The sequence below is a fragment of the Bos taurus genome, chromosome 1 (assembly GCF_002263795.3).
Source record: "Bos taurus isolate L1 Dominette 01449 registration number 42190680 breed Hereford chromosome 1, ARS-UCD2.0, whole genome shotgun sequence".
NCBI lineage: Eukaryota > Metazoa > Chordata > Mammalia > Artiodactyla > Bovidae > Bos > Bos taurus.
Genome location: NC_037328.1, coordinates 67,121,152 through 67,141,001, shown reverse-complemented (window position 1 = coordinate 67,141,001; position 19,850 = coordinate 67,121,152). Strand labels below are relative to the sequence as shown.

The following is a 19,850-nucleotide window of genomic DNA, read 5'->3' as shown; positions in this document are numbered from 1 at the left end:
TCTTCTTCACTTTCTGCCATAAGGGTGGTGTCATCTGCATATCTAAGGTTATTGATATTTCTCCTAGCAATCTTGATTCCAGCCTGTGCTTCCTCCAGCCCAGTGTTTCTCATGATGTACTCTGCATATAAGTTAAATAAGCAAGGTGACAATATACAGCCTTCACATACTCCTTTTCCTATTTGGAACCAGTCTGTTGTTCCATGTCCAGTTCTAACTGTTGCTTTCTGACCTGCATACAGATTTCTCAGGAGGCAGGTCAGGTGGTCTGGTATTCCCATCTCTTTAAGAATTTTCCATAGTTTATTGTGATCCACACAGTCAAAGGCTCTGGCACAGTCAATAAAGCAGAAATGGATTTTTTTTCTGGAACTTTCTCACTTTTTTGATGATCGAACGAATGTTGGCAATTTGATCTCTGGTTCCTCTGCCTCTTCTAAAACCAGCTTGAACATCTGGAAGTTCATCGTTCATGTATTGTTGAAGCCTGGCTTGGAGAATTTTGAGCATTACTTTACTAGTGTGCGCTGCGGCTGCTGCTAAGTCGCTTCAGTCGTGTCTGACTCTGTGAGACCCAATAGACAGCAGCCCACCAGGCTTCCCCATCCCTGGGATTCTCCAGGCAAGAATACTGGAGTGGGTTGCCATTTCCTTCTCCAATGCATGAAAGTGGAAAATGAAAGTGAAGTCACTCAGTCATGTCTGACTCTTAGCGACCCCATGGACTGCAGCCTACCAGGCTCCTCCATCCATGGGATTTTCCAGGCAAGAGTACTGGAGTGGGGTGCCATTGCCTTCTTCAACTAGCATGTGAGATGAGTGCAACTGTGCGGTAGTTTGAGCATTCTTTGGCGTTGCCTTTCTTAGGGATTGGAATGAAAACTGACCTTTTCCAGTCCTGTGATAGCTGTATCTTTTTTTTTTTTCTTTAGCATCCTTGCATTTTAACTGGGGGCATGGCTGCTGAGCTACATGTCTAGCTCCTCTTGCAGACAGGTGTGGCCATATGACTAAGTCTGTACCAGTGGGGTGTGATTAGAATTGATACATACAGCTTCCTGGTCAACACCTAAAGACGTAGTCACTTGCCCTGGACGTCCTATTTTTCCTTCCTGTGGACTGGAATGAAAGCATGATAATGAGTCAGCTTTGACCACCTGGACAGGAATATTACCACAGGGGATGTTAGAACAACAGAAAAGGAACTTGAGTCCCTGGAACAGAGCTGCCTACCTGGTCTGGGGCAGCCCATTATCTTTCAGACTGTTCTTTAGGAGAAAAATAAATTTATTTATTGAACTTGTGTATTTTTTATCTTTTTACACAGCTTAGCCTATCCTTTACAAATAAATAGACTGTCAATAAAAGTTGACTCCCAAGTTTTGATTTAAATAATGAAATCTAGGAACCAACATTTGTTAAGTATATGTATTATGTCCATTTTCTTTCATAAGTGCTTATACTTTTAATATTATTTTAGGTTAGATATATTTACAACACATATTTTTGCTAGTTTGTATTTTAATTTTACAACTTATCTTAGAAGCATGAGGGTTCAGGGTTTATATAATCAAATCTACACATCTTTCCCTTGTGATTTCTTTCATTGTTTTCACACTCAGAAAAGCAGTCTCTTATCTTTCTTTCTCTTATTCTCATTATTGAAGATCTGATGTGATCATTTTAGATTCTCTTAGTGTTTTCACTCCAAAACGTAAGATTAGCACAAGGTAAAGATATTCTCAAGCAGAGTTAAGAGTATAAAATAAAAAGTAACTCTCCTTTCCACCGCAGACTTCTAGGTTCCCAGGCTTCCTCCTTAGAAACAACCAACAGTAATGGTTTCTTTCAGCAACAGTCCTGGACAAATACATCCCTCCCACTTTTTTTCTAAGTAGGAATATATTAAACATAATATTATAACTTTGTCTTTTCTCAAACTCAACAATATATCTTGGAAATATTTCCAAATCAGCACTTAACAGAACTTTTACTCCCCTTTCACAGCTACGTACTATTTCACTGTATACTTCATCATCACTACCCCTCTGCTGAAGACATTTGGGTTGTAAACAGCATTTTGCTATTACAAGCAAAACCACACAAACATGACTGTCCTTCCAAAATGATATAGCTTTATATGTGGGCTAATTTTCTAGAAGGACAACTATTGGGTTAAAGGACATGTACATTTTTAATTTAATAAATACTATAAAAATGCCCTCTAAATAGAATTCTCCAAATTACTTGTAACACCTATTTTTTCCCCTATACCTCAGGCAACACAGCACATTATCATACTTTTTCATCTTTGCTAATAATCAGACATACAGTTGCTTTTTCAATTTTCTTTAACTATGATGAAGTTGTTGCGTATCTTTTCTTAAGATTTGTATTTCAATTTCTGTAATTACTTGCTCATGTCTATCACTCATTTTCCTACTGACTTGCTATTTTTCTTATTGATTTGACGGAGTTCTTTTCAACTAAGGAAATTATCCATTTGTCTTATTGTTGCAAACATGTCAGTTTTTTTTTAAATTTTATTTTATTTTTAAACTTTACAATATTGTATTAGTTTTGCCAAATATCGAAATGAATCCACCACAGGTATACATGTGTTCTCCATCCTGAACCCTCCTTCCTCCTCCCTCCTCCCTCCCCATACCATCCCTTGGGTCGTCCCAGTGCACCAGCCCCAAGCATCCAGTATCGTGCATCGAACCTGGACTGGCAACTCGTTTCATACATGATATTATACATGTTTCAATGCCATTCTCCCAAATCTTCCCACCCTCTCCCTCTCCCACAGAGTCCATAAGACTGTTCTATATATCAGTGTCTCTTTTGCTGTCTCATACACAGGGTTATTGTTACCATCTTTCTAAATTCCATATATATGTGTTAGTATACTGTATTGGTGTTTTTCTTTCTGGCTTACTTCACTCTGTATAATAGGCTCCAGTTTCATCCACCTCATTAGAACTGATTCAAATGTATTCTTTTTAATGGCTGAGTAATACTCCATTGTGTATATGTACCACTGCTTTCTTATCCATTCATCTGCTGATGGGCATCTAGGTTGCTTCCATGTCCTGGCTATTATAAACAGTGCTGCGATGAACACTGGGGCACACGTGTCTCTTTCCCTTCTGGTTTCCTCAGTGTGTATGCCCAGCAGTGGGATTGCTGGATCATAAGGCAGTTCTATTTCCAGTTTTTTAAGGAATCTCCACACTGTTCTCCATAGTGGCTGTACTAGTTTGCATTCCCACCAACAGTGTAAGAGGGTTCCCTTTTCTCCACACCCTCTCCAGCATTTATTGCTTGTAGACTTTTGGATCACAGTTTTGGAAGTTTTGGCCACAGCAATCAGAGCAGAAAAAGAAATAAAAGGAATCCAAATTGGAAAAGAAGAAATAAAACTCACACTATTTGCAGATGACACTATCCTCTACATAGAAAACCCTAAAGACTCCACCAGAAAATTACTACAACTAATCAATGACTATAGTAAAGTTGCAGGATATAAAATCAACACACAGAAATCACTTGCATTCCTATACACTAATAATGAGAAAACAGAAAGAGAAATTAAGGAAACAATTCCATTCACCATTGCAACGGAAAGAATAAAATACTTAGGAATATATCTACCTAAAGAAACTAAAGACCTATATATAGAAAACTATAAAACACTGGTGAAAGAAATCAAAGAGGACACTAATAGATGGAGAAATATACCATGTTCATGGATTGGAGGAATCATTATAGTGAAAATGAGTATATTACCCAAAGCAATTTATAGATTCAATGCAATCCCTATCAAGCTACCAACGGTATTCTTCACAGAGCTAGAACAAATAATTTCACAATTTGTATGGAAATACAAAAATCCTCGAATAGCCAAAGCAATCTTGAGAAAGAAGAACGGAACTGGAGGAATCAACCTACCTGACTTCAGGCTCTACTACAAAGCCACAGTTATCAAGACGGTATGGTACTGGCACAAAGACAGAAATATAGATCGATGGAACAAAATGGAAAGCCCAGAGATAAATCCACGCACATATGGACACCTTATCTTTGACAAAGGAGGCAAGAATATACAATGGATTAAAGACAATCTCTTTAACAAGTGGTGCTGGGAAATCTGGTCAACCACTTGTAAAAGAATGAAACTAGAACACTTTCTAACACCATTTCACAGTTTTTAACTTTTCTTTTGACTTTGTTATATAGTGTGTGTATATATATATATATATATATATATATATATATATATATATGTATTTTTATAGTATTTTTAATCATGCAGATATTCTAAACTTTTATGTAGCCAAAAGTATTATACTTTTCTATGGCTTCTGAGATTTGTGTCTTAGTTGGAAGGTCTTTGCCCTTCTAAAATTAGTCTCATCTTCTAATATTTCTATGGTTCATATTTTATACTTAAATGGTTGATCCAACTGGAATTTACTTAAGTGGCAGGACAGATATAGGGCTCTTCCTCACTTTTTTTTTCAGATAGCTAAGCAGTTATCATAAAACCATTTACTAAACAACTCATTTTTTTCTGCTATGATCATTTTAAATTTAAGATTTTCAGCTGGAAAGCATTTTACAATGGAGTATATTTATAGAAAATCTACGTTTACTAGAACCATACTATTTAACTATTTATCATATGTTAGTAATCTATTATTAATGTTAATAAAAATTACACTGTTTTGAAAGATAATATGTCATGGTAATTATCGGATACACCTACGATTAAAAGCAGATATAACCTACTGTAAGTTCACCTTCTGGAAGTCTGTAAATTGTTTACTGGGCATGCCATATTGCATTTCACACTATAGAGTAATGACATCTAGTATTTTTTTAATATATGATTTGCTTCCCAACCATAGAAGAAATACTTTATAGTTCATTATTCTAAGTTCCTTATTTATTTGTGGTGTTAATAAGAGAAAAGTGGCGTATCTATATGTAGATAAAAGAAATTCTGATACTATGAAGAGGTAAAACACCATTAGGAAGGTGGTATTAATAGTTGTGATTGAAGAAAGGGCTGATTAGAAAGCTGCTTCTCACATGTCTTAAGACTCATAAAAGCTAAGATACAGGAAGTAAAAGGTACAGGGTCACTATTCAGAAGGCTGGGTCAGAAGCTCAAAAAGCTTCGCGTGAAACAGGGGCACAGAAACAGATTGCTAAATACTTGTTTCAGTGCTGGCCAAATGCACAGAAGGTCTTTATCCCTTCCGGTTCAGTGTCAAGTGGGAGTCTTAAGCTTAAAAGTGGTAATTTAATAAGGCTTCTAGTCAAAAATAAGCATTCTAACTATAGCATTTTCATTGTAACAGCTGCATGTGTGTTGTTGATAATATTGCTCTAAAGAAATATTGCATGGACATAAATGAAGTCTCATTTCAAGGGGATAATATTCCCATATTCCTTATATGATAGGTGAACACACAAAGGATGAGGAATTCAATTTATACTTTCTTTTTATGAAAGGTTCAATCTCTGAGAATTCTTTCTTTCTTCTCTTTCCTATCTTTGTTTACATTTCTTTATGAGCTCTATTTATTTTTCATACCATTTTCTCCACCACAGAGTCAACTCTTTATTATTCCTATAATTTTATATTTGGAAAGGATATGAAGGGATATAAAACTAGAGAGAAGCAATAGAATAGATGGCCCAAAACAGAAGAAAAGCTACCAGAAATACTAGGAAGCATTTTTAAAGAATACTTTATTGAATTTCAGTTTATACTGAAGTTTGTACTTAAAAACTGTAGATGTTCTAAAAAAAAAAACACCTGTATATTTGAAAAAATTAAGAACATTTCAAACACAATGAAACTCATCTGTTAAAATCTCACTCAGAAGGATAGGATATGAAGACCAGCATTCCACAGAAACCCAAATGATATCTGCCTTTAAAAATATGGAACACTTATACTCTCAATTTTCTGGAAAGATAACATACTTTGAAAATCTGAAAATGAACAGCATTTACTTTGAAAATGAAAAATTCTGTTCCAAATAAAAGTCAACATCTTGTACCTAAAATCCCCTCCTTCTCCTCCTGGGTCCCGTGTGTCTGTTAATGGATCAACAATGTCAGAGTCTCCAGAGTGCAACCTCAGTCATATCACCTCTGATGTCTTTCTCACATGTTCTCTCTGACATCTATGCTATCCTTTCCATTCCCACAACTTCTCAGGGTAAGACAGTCATTCTGGACTCCTCACTTCCTGTTATTCCCTTTATTCAATCCATTAGCAGGTCCTTCAAACTATAATCAGATTTGACCACTCCTCACCACAACCACTGCCACCACTATGGCTCAAGTCAGCATCATCCCTCATGTGCTTTATTGCACTGATTCCCTACCTGGTCTCCCCACTCCTGCATCCTCAATAAAGCAGCCTGTGACCATGGTTCTCTTCAGCTCACAGCTGAAGAGATTTTCTAGCTTGAAAAAAGCTGAAGTCCTTACGAGGTCTTGAAGGACCTGGTCTCACACTCCCGTCGCCACCCATGACTGGTCTCATTTCCCAGCCCTCTTCCCATAAAGTCTCTGGTTTGGCTCCAGCCCTGCCAGGCTCCCTGCCAGGTTGCTCTTCTCTTCCCATCCTTTATACTTGCCGTTCGCTCTGCCTGGAATGCTTGCCCCTTACATAACACATCATCCATCCATTCATTCCTCCAGGCTTCACCCTCAAAAGGTATCTTCCCAGTAACCATTTTTTTCCTGAAATTTTACCATCCTTTCACTTCTGTCCTATTTCAAATCCTTCTTCCCTATTTTTTTCCCACAGCACATACTATATATTTAACTTATTTATCTAGTGCATTGCCAGTCTCCCCAGCTGGAATGTAAACTGCACAAGGCAGAGATTTTCCTACCGTGTTTTCTGCTGCATTCCCCATGTGCAGAAACCAGCTTGGCACACAGGAGAAGTTCAGTGAATTTTTTCGAATAAATGAACTAATAAATGAATAAACAAATGAAACAAAAGGATGACTCCAGCTTGGAGTCATGACCATGCAGTGGCCACTGCATCCTTTCTGGTCTCCTGCTAGCACTCTTAACCCTCTGTAATCAATCCTACAGTTCAGTGCTACAGTCTTCAAATCAATAGTTTACGTAATATAGGTCTGACCCTACTGCTGCTCAGATTAAGAACCTAAGTGGCTCCCAACTGTCCAGTGAGCGATTATGGTTCTAAGGGATGGCGTCAATATCATGCATAATCAGGATACCCTTTTCTAAACTCCATCTCTACAGACTGCTTTCTTATGCTTTATTCTGTATACCAGTGTCTCTCAAACGTCAGTCATTTACGGCTCCTTGTTAATGGGGAAAATTTCCTCAACGGCTCTTCAGGTCAAATCCAAGGATCTCAGTTTGATAAACACTAAGAAACTGACATCTGGTCAATAAAAATGTTTTTTTAAATTACAGATTATTATTGGTTAAAAAATCTTTTAATATTATAACCAAAAGGAAAACAAATTTCTAAAATCTTCCTATATTCAGTATCCCTTGAGATAAATCCATATACCCCAGGTACAGAAATGCTGCTCTACAGAAAAGAAGCTCCCTGCCCGTCCCAGAAGAAACCTGTGCTTACCTGCCTCTGTGCCTTCGTTCTTGTTATTCCTCTATACCCTGGAATATCCTTCCCCTAACTATAGTTATCAAAATTCTATTTATCCTTCAATGCTTACTTTACTTATCACCTTCTTTATGAAATCTTCTTTTTGAGATCCTCAGCCAAAACTTCTCTCAGTCTCTTGTGGCAATGTTATAAATCTTCTATGGCATTATCTATTAATATATTATTCTTCCTTTTGTTATACTATTATTTTCCCATGGTTATTATAGCTCCTGGATAGCATGAAGAAGATTAACTTATTCTCTATTTATGTACACAACAATTAGTACAGTATCTTCCAATATGACAACTAATAAATGTATACTCAATTATTTACCAAGTCAGGGGAAAAAATGCTACTATAAATATGACCCTCTGATTTTAAAAACAGAACTGTTTACTAAAAGCTTATAACCAAGCCTGGTGGGCTGCCATCTCTGGGGTCCCATAGAGTCGGACACGACTGAGCGACTTAGCAGCAGCAGCAGCAGCAAACATATATAATACACTCAAAAAATGTGGGAAAAAAATTTTAAGTTATTTATATGATTTACCTTCTTTTAAGCGTTAAGTCTGATACAGGTATGCACCTTAGACCAGTTCCCAAAACCATAAGGAAGGATGTCAGAAGCACAGTTATCCGAAGACCTAAAAGAAAACAAAAATATCTGGATTATTTTCTATTTTCTCTTCAAGTAAGTCAATGTTAAGAAGAAAGATTTTTTTACTCAATCATACTGGTATTATATTCTAACATGGCTTTTCTCTATAACTCCCAACACTGGGAAGGGAGAACTCTACATGCTGAATATGAAATGATTTTAACTTTAAGAGAAAACCTGAATGATCACATCAAGGATTGAGTAAAAAGTTCTATGAGCTCCAGTTTTTTGAAATGAATGGCTAATAATGCTTTGTTCAGATATAACACTAAAATATATAGAAAATAATTTTAAAAGATAAGATATTTTAGTTTTACATCTCAAATATAAAATTTCCAAATTTCAAAGGCAAGCTGCCCCCACAGTTTTTTTTTTTTACATGATAGATTATTGCTTTAAATTTTCTCAAAAAATGACAAGTGGCCAATTACTTATTTTATCTTATAATCAGGATAAATTTGTTATAGGGTCTTAAGAGATAGTCCATTAGAACCCTTTGATTATTAATACAATAGTATTTAATGTTATTGATTTATCAGATGGCTTTCAACTTATAGAATGATGTTGTTTAAAAAAAAGAGAAAGCATGGTTTAGGGTTTTAGAAGATAATGTGGATCAGATAGCTCTTCCCTTTGTATCCCAAATATGATCAACTATTTTGAAAATGTGTGCCAATGGTCAGTTATGTGGATAACAGGGCAAAAGAAAATATAAAATGTAAAAACAAAGTAACCAAAAACAGATATAATAGTCTGGCTGTGGCTGAATAATATAACAAGATTCTATCTTCTTATTGTTGGAATGCTGCACTTTTCTTAGCACTAAATTAATGCTGCCTTACTGTTCTGTAGCAGCCACACCACAGAGGTGGCTCATATGGAGTATGTGGCAAAAGTAGCAACATTTCTTCCAATTTTTCCCAGACCCAACACCCTTGAAACCATTTCACAGTGAATAGACTTAAACTGTTTAATGCAAATTTTCTCTCTTTTATTTCCCCCAGAGTTTTCTTTTCTTGGCAGAAGGGAGATGGTTAAATGTTTGGTTTCCAAAGGGCTTCTCTGCTTGAAGGAAACTGAAAATCAACAAAACTATAATTATGCAGATTAAACACAGCAAGGAAAATAAACTTGAGATTCAGATCAGGCACACACACGCTACATTGAAGATAATTTGCGACATGAACTGAGTTAGCTTTATATGATCTGAATATGATTAATATAATTTGGCAGAAGGAATAACATAGAAAATTGTGCTGCTCAGGAACAAGTAATGCATACATACTGCTCATTTACTGCTTCTACTAACAACATAGATTTTAAAACCACATTACAGCCACAGGAAATAAAATATAATTAATAAAAAGTACATTCATAGTCATAAACATCCTAAACTTGCAAACTGTTGCTCTTATAAGGTCATACTGGGTGCCTTATGAGATAGTGGATAAAATTTTATCAATTTGGGTCTATAAGGCTCACATTCTACATTATGTTTATTTCTTCCTGGTATTTGGTTTGTAATTAAGGTAAATAGCCACCAAGTGGGCAGTGGGGCATTGTTTATAGCCCTAGGGTCCAATAATTGGTTTCCTATTACTACTGCTCAACACTAGCACAAAACAGTTGATATAAACTTTCAAGAATAAAGAAGTTGTGAAAAGCTGATTACATAAAGCAATCTTACTGGCACAACTTGTGGCTTTCTTATGTTTAATTGTTACCAAATATTACCCAATCCACCTCAACTGATGCTCAGTTTTGAACAGAATGTTTTCTTGCTTTCTTAATCTCATTTGAATTTTGACAAGGCAGGACTCTGTAGTTCCATGTACTCAAAAAGACAGCAACTGACTTTGGCAAGAAGTATGAATTCCCCAAGAAAAATATGCTTATGAGACATCTAGGACCTTCGCATAAATAAATCCCAAGTGATTACAGTACTAGGATGTGAGTGCAAAAACCATCTGATGAAAGGTACAGGAATAATTTTGGAAAACTGAACATGATTGATAATAAGAATAAATTCTACTCAAATATGGCATCCAGACTTTGCAGGAAGCCCCTTTCCAATGGATGATGGCGCCTTTGCTGGGAACCTACTGGGTACAGGAAGACAGTGTCCACAATCGGTGCCTAAATATCATGATACAAAATTGAGTGCCAAAAAAAAAAAATCCAGCCCCTCTCCACCACACACACACACACACATACACAGTGGATGCATGGAAATAAGTTTTATCTGGTAAAACTGTCCTTCTCAGGCTCCATCAGCTGGAGTGAAAATAAGCTCTGATTGCTCCCGGTATAGATCACTTGTCCCTATCCCCCATAACCAGAGCCTCGCCACCTGGATCTGCCTCCGAGACTATGAGGACTAATTACATTGTGCCTGTTTTTCCTGTTTACACTAGTCAAAAAAGACCCAAGATTCACAGGTCATCCTTATCCCAATATGGCTTCACACATCCTAAAATCTGACCTCATCTCTGCCAGGGCCTGAACTCCCAACATCTTTCCACTGTGCCTTCTGGAGCTCTCAGAATCTGCAGATCAGTGGAATCCCTACATTATCAAGCTCTTTCATAAACACTGTCTTCACCTTTTTACTCCTCTGAAACCTCTTCCCTGAGGACACTGCTTCCCCAGCCACTTTCAGATCACTGTTACTCTCTCCTCTCTAAATAAAGCTCGCAGTCTCTTCTCTCTTGATGCTTTGATTTTCTCTGGTTGAAGCAGTATGATAACGATGTGCCTTGCTGTAGTTTTATTCAGGCTGCAATTTGTTCTGTGTGGTTTTGTTTATGCTGTTTCTTCTACTAGGATTATTATATTTCTGGATTTAAGGATATCAACAAATTTGGAAATTTTTTTGGCATTATTTCTTCAATCTCTCCCTCCTACCCCATTTCATCTTACTCCATGCCCTCTTCCCTTCAGTTCACTTCAGATCAGTCGCTCAGTCATGTCTGACTCTTTGCGACCCCATGGACTGCAGCAAGCCAGGCCTCCCTGTCCATCACCAACTCCCGGAGTTCACTCAAACTCATGTCCATCGAGTTGGTGATGCCATCCAGCCATCTCATCCTCTGTTGTCCCCTTTTCCTCCTGCCCCCAATCCCTCCCAGCATCAGGGTCTTTTCCAATGAGTTGACTCTTCGCATGAGGTGGCCAAAGTATTGGAGTTTCAGCTTCAGCATCAGTCCTTCCAATGAACACCCAGGACTGATCTCCTTTAGAATGGACTGGCTGGATCTCCTTGCAGTCCAAGGGACTCTCAAGAGTCTTCTCCAACACCACAGTTCAAAAGCATCAATTCTTCGGCGCTCAGCTTTCTTCACAGTCCAACTCTCACATCCATACATGACCACTGGAAAAAATATAGCCTTGACTAGACAGATCTTTGTTGACAAAGCAATGTCTCTGCTTTTTAATATGCTATCTAGGTTGGTCATAACTTTCCTTCCAAGGAGTAAGCATCTTTTAATTTCATGACTGCAATCACCATCTGCAGTGATTTTGGAGCCCCCCAAAATAAAGTCTGACACTGTTTCCATTGTTTCCCCATCTTTTTGCCATGAAGTGATGGGACCAGATGCCATGATCTTAGTTTCTGGATGTTGAGGTTTAGACCAACTTTTTCACTCTCCTCTTTCACTTTCATCAAGAGGCTCTTTTGTTCTTCACTTTCTGCCATAAGGGTGGTGTCATCTGCATATCTGAGGTTATTGATATTTCTCCCGGCAATCTTGATTCCAGCTTGTGCTTCTTCCAGCCCAGCTTTTCTCATGATGTACTCTGCATATAAGTTAAATAAGCAAGGTGACAATATATAGCCACGACGTACTCCTTTTCCTATTTGGAACCAGTCTGCTGTTCCATATCCAGTTCTAACTGTTGCTTCCTGACCTGCATATAGGTTTCTCAAGAGGCAGGTCAGGTGGTCTGGTATTTCCATCTCTTTCAGAATTTTCCACAGTTTATTGTGATCCACACAGTCAAAGGCTTTGGCACAGTCAATAAAGCAGAAATAGATGTTTTTCTGGAACTCTCTTGCTTTTGCGATGATCCAGTGGATGTTGGCAATCTCTTTTCATCTGGGACTCTAATTATACATGTATTAGGCCACTTAAAACTGTACTGCTCACTGATACTAGTGGGGTTTTTTAAATCACTTTTTTCATTTGTGTTCCACTTTAGATAGTACTTATCACTCCATCTTAAAGTTTGCTATCTTTTCTTCTATAATGTTTAATCTGCAACCCACTCCAGTGTTCTTGCCTGGAGAATCCCAGGGATGGTGGAGTCTGGCGGGCTGCCATCTATGGGGTTGCACAGAGTCGGACACGACTGGAGCGCCTTAGCAGCAGCAGCAGCAGCAGAGCCTATCTAGCGTGTTTTTTCTGGTTTCAGACACAGATTACATCCTCATCTCCAGAAGTTTAACGTTGGTCTTTTTTATGCTTTCCTGTGTCTCTCCTTAACATGCTTTCATCTATCTTCTTGAACACATGTAGTATATCTATTTATAGTAGTTGCTTTGATGTCCCTGTCTATTAATTTTATCATCTGTGCCATTTCTTGGTCTGTTCTACTGATTGTTTTTCTCCTTTTGAAATGTTATATTTTCCTGTTTCTTTGCATGCTTGGTAACTTTTGATTTGGATGTCAGGCATTCTGAATTTTAACCTGTTGGGTGATAGATTTTTTTCAACTCCATTAAGCATTTTTGAACAATGTTTTGGGATATAGTTACTTTTGATCTTTTCAAGGAGTACTTTTAAGTTTTATTAGGTGGAACCAGAGCAGCCTTTAGTCTAGAGCTTGTTAGTCATTACTGCTGAGGCAGCACCCTTCTGATCATTCAGTCCAACCTCCTATGTATTATGAGGTTTCCCCATTTTGGCTGTTGGGAATGGAAACTATTCCCAGACTCGCATGAACTGTGAGAATTGTTCTGCCTGCTCCTTTCTGGTCCTTTTCTCAGACTTGAGTAGTTTCTTCATGTGTAAACTGCTAGTCAGTGCTCAGCTGAAAACCCAAGAACAACTCCCTACAAATCAAGAACTCTCTCTGTGAACTCTTTTCCTCTCTGGTATTCTTCCCTAAGAATTCTGGCTATGGTGGCCTCTTACACAGCTCAACTGTCTCCTCGACTTAGGAAAACTGTGGGGCTCTGTTTGAACTCCGTATCTTTGGGTGAAGCAATTGTAAGGATCACTGTCCTGCTGTACCTATTGTCCAATGTCTGAAAACCACTGTTTCATATACCTTGATTTTGTTTTCTGCTTTCAGTAGTTTAAGATGGAAGAATAAATCCAGTTCCTGTTACTCCATCATAGCCAGAAGAGCCATTGACCCAATTCTGACTGTCATGCTCACCACTCCCAGCTGTGACTGTCTACAGACCACCACATACCTGCCTCCACATCATTCACCCTCCAGGCTTAAACCTGTTTCGGCTCATTAATACCTCTGAGGACATTATATCTTTCACAAATCTGGTGATTTCAATGCAAGAGATGACCTTTTCAATACCCAGGCCTCTCAGTCCCCTGACTTCTTATTCCACGATCATGTCCTCTACCCTACCTTGGTTGTCCACTCTTTTGGTTAAACTCCAACCTTATCTTTACCATAACTGCATCCACAACACAATCCCAATTTCAAGCATCCCATTCTTCAACCATGACCTTCTCTCCTTCCCACTCATTCCTTCCAGTACTCTAAATTCTTCATCCACTGGGAATAACAATTTTGGAGCCTACTACTTTTTTTCATCCATCTTATATGTTTCTTTTTCTCCTTTACCTAGTTTAGAGTCCGTGGTCCATGGTTATATCACTCTCTACATAATCCTCTACTCTTTGCCTGCACTTTGTTAGTCGTACACATTTGGCAAACTGCACCTCTGGTGATCTCTCTCTTTGCCAACTCTGCCCATGCATGTGCTTGCCCAACAGAACAGGCTGGAGGGAGACACACATCCATGCTAACTGGTCATACTTGAAATCAATGCCCAGTCACTTAAAGCAGTCCCTCTGAGCTGTCCAACAATCCTACTACAATTTCCTAGTCTGCGTATTCTCTCCTTTCCTAGGAAATAGTATTACAATTTATCACATCTCTTCAATTTTCCAAGAATTGTTCTCCTAGCTTCACTGTCAGGTGGCAATATTGTTTCTTATTTTCTGAGAACTATAAACAAAGGTAACTCCCACAAGCTCCTAGCACCCACCATCTGCATCTGTAATCTATATGCTCTTATCATTTCTTCCATTACTATTGAAGAATTAGCTGTCAATACTTCTTTCTAAGGCCAACCTATCTACTTGTGCTCTTGAGGACTGCATCCCATTTTGCTTATCCAAGGATATGGCTACAGCAGTTCCTTCCCCTCCCTCTAGCATTGTCAATTTCTCCCTTTTTTCTGGATCCATCAGGACACTGTATTCCAGAGAAATGCTTTAATATCTCTTATCTTTAAAATACCTTCTAAGTAGTCATATTTCCCCCTGGCTACTCCTTCATTTCTCTGCTGCCCTTTACAGTGTGTTTAACATAAATGTCTATACTCTTGAACTTATCCCCACCACTCTAATGAGACTATTCTTTTAAAAGACACCAAAGATCTCCATGTTACTAAATCTAAGGCTCTACTCTCAGTCCTCACTAGCTCGTTCTTCCTTAGTCTCTCCAAGCTCTAAATGTTGGAATGCCCCTGGGCTGTCTTCTTCTGAAGCAACATCCCTCTCCACAGGTGACCTCACTCAGCTCCAAGACTCTAAATACCATTGCTGCTGCTGCTGCTAAGTTGCTTCAGTCATGTCCGACTCTGTGCGACCCCATAGACCGGCAGCCCACCAGGCTCCCCCGTCCCTGGGATTCTCCAGGCAAGAACACTGGAGTGGGTTGCCATTTCCTTCTCCAATGCATGAAAGTGAAAAATGAAAGTGAAGTCGCTCAGTCGTGTCAGACTCTTAGCGATCCTATGGACTGCAGCCTACCAGGTTCCTCCGTCCATGGGATGTTTCAGGCAAGAGTACTGGAGTGGGATGCCATTGCCTTCCCTGACTAAATATCATTCCAGGATGACAAAACACAAATTTATTGCTCAGGCAATAAACTGACAGTTTCAGGTCCGTTCAGTTCAGTCACTCAGTCATGTCCGACTCTTTGTGACCCCATGGACTGCAGCACGCCAGGCCTCCCTGTCCATCACCAACTCCCAGAGCTTACTCAAACTCATGTCCATCGAGTCAGTGATGCCATCCAACCATCTCATCATCTGTCGTCCCCTTCTCCTCCTGCCCTCAATCTTTCCCAGCATCAGGATCTTTTCCAATGAGTCAGCTCTTCACATCAGGTGGCCAAAGTATTGGAGTTTCAGCTTCAACATCAGTCCTTCCAATGAATATTCAGGACTGATCTCCCTTAGGATGGACTGGTTGGATCTCCTTGCAGTCCAAGGGACTCTCAAGAGTCTTCTCCAACACCACAGTTCAAAAGTATCAGTTCTTCAACTTAGCCTATCCTATATCAAATACGCATTTCAAATTCTTGATCTGCAGGCCAGATTCATGATCTACCCCCAAAATGCTCCTCCCAGAATCTTCTACATCTCAGTAAACTGCAGCTTGATTCTCCCAATTACTAATGCTAAAAAAAGTTGAGAAGAATCTTAGAATCCTCCAATTTCCTCATACTTCACCTCTGCCTATACTGGTAAGTCTACTTTCAACATGTATCTAGAATCCAACCACTTCTCAAATCCTTCACTACTTTCACCACAGTTGGAAGTCATCATGAGCCCCATCTAAGTTGGTCCATTACCCTTACAACTGGTCTCCCTGCTGTGGCTCTTGTTCTCAAGATATTAACAGAGTCATCATTTTACCCTTCTGCTCAAACCTTCCAGTAGAGTGAACCCTCCTCACATCATCACGACCAGCATTCTTACAGTGGCCTTAAGGCTCAACTCAGCTACAACTCAACTCATTTGAAATTAATGCCCAGTCACTTAAAGTAGGCCCTCTGAGCTGCCCAACAATCCTTCTACAATTTATTTCTCTACTATGTATCTTTTTCAGATATGCCTAACAAGTTTATGACCTTTGTCTTTGTCCCAAAGAGTCTTGTCCAGAATTGCCAAGGTGTGTTTCCTTTTTCCCTCAGGTCTCTGCTCACACACACATGATCAGTAAGGCCTTCCCTGACAGTCTAGAGAAAGTATCACCCAGTCACATCCCCTTTCTCCCCTGCCTGACTTCCATTTTTCTCTAAAACATTCATCACCATCTGACACACTAAGCATTTAGTTTTACTGTCCTTTGGTGCCTGGATCTCCTCATTAGAATGTAGGCTCCATGAGGGCTATGTCCCCAGAGCTCAGCACACATTTGGGTGCTATCTCCTTCTTGAAATTTTCTTCATTGGCTTCCAGGGCACACACCCCCTTCTGGCTCTTTCATTATCTCCTTGCTGGAAAATGAAAAGTGAGAGTACAAAAGCAATTTCAGGAAGATAACTGGTCTTCTACTAAGTTGGGTGGGACCCATGACCACAAGACCAGACAACTACCTCCCCTCTGGGGAGAAAGATACCCAGGGATGCCAGGAACTCACTTCTATGTATGCAAATAGGACTTGTGCAGCAGGACAGCCAACATATGAAAGCAGAACTGGCTTTTTTCTACTGAAAAGCAAGGGAATTTTAAATCTGTTTTTTGTTGCTCTAGCCAACATAAAACATAAAATAGAATTCACCATATAGTCACAGAAACGCTGAAAGAACTCCTAAAGTAACCTATTTTATAAAGAGAATGTGTGTGTGTGCTCAGTCATGTCTGATTCTTTGAGACCCCAAGGACTGTAGCCTGCTAGGCTTTTCTGCCCATGGAATTTTCCAGGCAAGAATACTAGGGTGGGTTCCCATTTCCTATTCCAAGGGATTTCCCGAGCCAGGAATCGAACCTGCATCTCCTGCATTGCAGGTGGATTCCCTGCAATGGGGAATCCCTATAAAGAAAATAGGAAGTCCCTAATTTATCTGGCCAAGAATAGTAGATGTAATTATATATATATATATATGTAATTATCATATATATATATAGTGAATATAATTATAATGAAAAGGACAAAAATTAGCATTTTTCCACCTTAAAAATATAGTTGGCTAAATTTATGGAATAATATTGAAAGATGCTCCTGATAAAAAGTTAAAAGAAACAATAAAATAGTATTTCCCCTTAAGTTATCTAACCTGGTAAAGAATGACAGAGGAATTGTCACAGATTGAAGGAGATTAACAAGAAATAACAACTAAATGTAATTAGGGACCCTCGACTGAATCTTAGAACAGGGCAAAAAAAAGAGAGAGACATTCATGGAAAACCTAGTAAAATCCAAATAAAGTCTAATGTAGTTTAAAACAAATAAATCCAAACAAAAGAAAAACCCCATTCAGTACAAGAAACTTTCTCGGCAACTAGCACATATCTCTCTGCCTGGAAGTTCCACACTTTCCAGGGCTCGATACTTTGATTGTTAGAAGGTTCTTTCCTGTATCCCTTTGGGTTACAGCTTCTTGTAACTTCACTCAGTTTAGTTCTTCCTTCTAGAACTAGGCACATTAAGTCTAATTCCTCATTTAACACATATTTATATCCTGCCTCAAGTTTGTTTTTGAAGCTTGACACACCCAATTCCTTTTATTTGACACATTATGATTCTTATACCCTTTATATTCTTGTCACACAACTTTTAAAGGACTCCACTTTGCCAATGGCCTTTCAAAAATTAATGCCCAGAACTGAACATTAGAAGCATGTCAAACTATTTCTCTTCTTTTAGATACTACACTTCTGTGCCTAAAATTGTCCTCTACTTTTTAGCAGGTACATCACATTGGCCATGAATCATTTATCCATACTTGTGTGGTATAGTTCGACGTCTTAACATTCAATCCTATGACCATTTTTCTCCTCACAGAATCACACTGGCAAGTGGGAAAGTGAGATGTTTGTCCAGAGTATTCTCTATGAAAAGAGAGTCTTCATTCAACTGTAAGCTTTATCTGAGAGTTAAAAATCTCAGCTGACACTTGCAGCTGGTCACATACACACACTTTAAAGCTGCTGTGCACCCTTTTCCAGAAACCAAAGCGTCAGGTCCTGAGTTCCCCAACAGCTCTTCCTGGGCTGGAGTCATCTATTACAGAAAGCCAACCCATTACTTCCTTGTATCTGGGCATCATCATTCTATTTTCTGACCTGTCACCCTCAACACCCCCAAACCCCTTTGAAGTCAAAGCATCAGTCATTTTTGTCAGATGTAGAAAACACACAAAGCATGTGCATGGGATGCTCTTATATCCACACATGCAGAAACTTGAACATCCAAAGGTCGCCTAATCCCTGCTGTTGTATAATGGGCCTTGATTTAAAAACAAAACAGTATCTGCAAAGAAATCTTCCCTTATTTGTCGCTTTGGGGACGGAGGGTTCCTAGTCAGGCATGGGATGCCAGCAACACTCGATCAACCTCATACAACCTCTAAGACGAAGCCGAGGGAGGCGGCTCCCCCAGGAGTAACATCATCGGCCGGGGCTCCCGGGACCCCCCTCACCTCTCTTGTCCAGAAGCCACATGAACGCGAAGCAGGGCAGGAAGCCGATGGGCCCCCACAGCACTAGGAGAGCGATGTCCCAGCTGGAGAAGCCGTAGGCCTGGCGCGCCGAATTCTGGATGGGGCCCCATGTGTTCCAGACCAGGCCCTGCGCGAACCCCAGCAGCGAAAAGAGCAGGAGCACCAACCAGCGGCGCCCATACACGCGTCCGGGACTCGGGGCTGCCGCGGGCAGTGCCGCCGCCGCCTCCCGGCTTCTCCAAGCAGCCCCCGGCGCAGGCCCGAGCCCCGGCGCTAGCAACGGCTGCCGTTCCTCCTCGCTGCTCCAGCCCGAGCCCATCTCGACGCGCGGCCCGCGGGGCCACAGCCCCGCAAGGTCCTGAGTGCCGCCGACCAGCCCCGCGCGGATACTGCCGGGCTAAGCCGCGGCCGAGGTTGCTTTGGTCGCCCTGGGCCTGCCGGCCGCGTTGCTGCGCCTGCGCCGCGCTAGCCGGCCGCGGGCGGGGAGGAGGGGCAGGAGAGACCGGAGAGGAGGGGGCTAGGGTGCGGGACCCGAGGTGCTCTGTCTCCCCGGGATGAAGAGGCAACCTGGGCGAGAGACGGAGTGGAGCCGGGGTCCCAGAGCGCGGACCGGGAGGAGCTGGAACGACCGGGAGGAGCGCCGCTGAGCCTGGGGAAAAGGGAACTCCCGGACAGGCTGTAATAAAGGAGGTTGGGCGAGGAACCTGGATTGTTGGAGGAAGTGTCCAAGTTTACGTCATGTGCCCAGTAAACTCGAAGATCTCCGGTCACTTAAGCTAATGCTTGTTTCTATATTGGGTTAATTCTCAATTCCGAAGGATTTATAACTTCAGAATTTAGAGCGGGAGATAGAATAAGACTGACGC

At 40.1% G+C, this 19,850-nt stretch overlaps 1 protein-coding gene across 1 annotated transcript in view; it reads right to left on the bottom strand.

The window, feature by feature from the left end:
• Positions 1-19,402, bottom strand: part of SLC49A4 (solute carrier family 49 member 4) — an 88,625-nt gene extending 69,223 nt beyond the window's left edge. The window contains exons 1-2 of the mRNA NM_001101287.1: positions 18,964-19,402; positions 8,230-8,323 (exon numbers count right to left, since the gene is read on the bottom strand). Coding sequence (NP_001094757.1) covers positions 8,230-8,323; positions 18,964-19,303 — 434 coding nt within the window. The 5' untranslated portion in view covers positions 19,304-19,402. The remainder of the gene's footprint in view (positions 1-8,229; positions 8,324-18,963) is intronic.
• Positions 19,403-19,850: the final 448 nt, after the last annotated feature.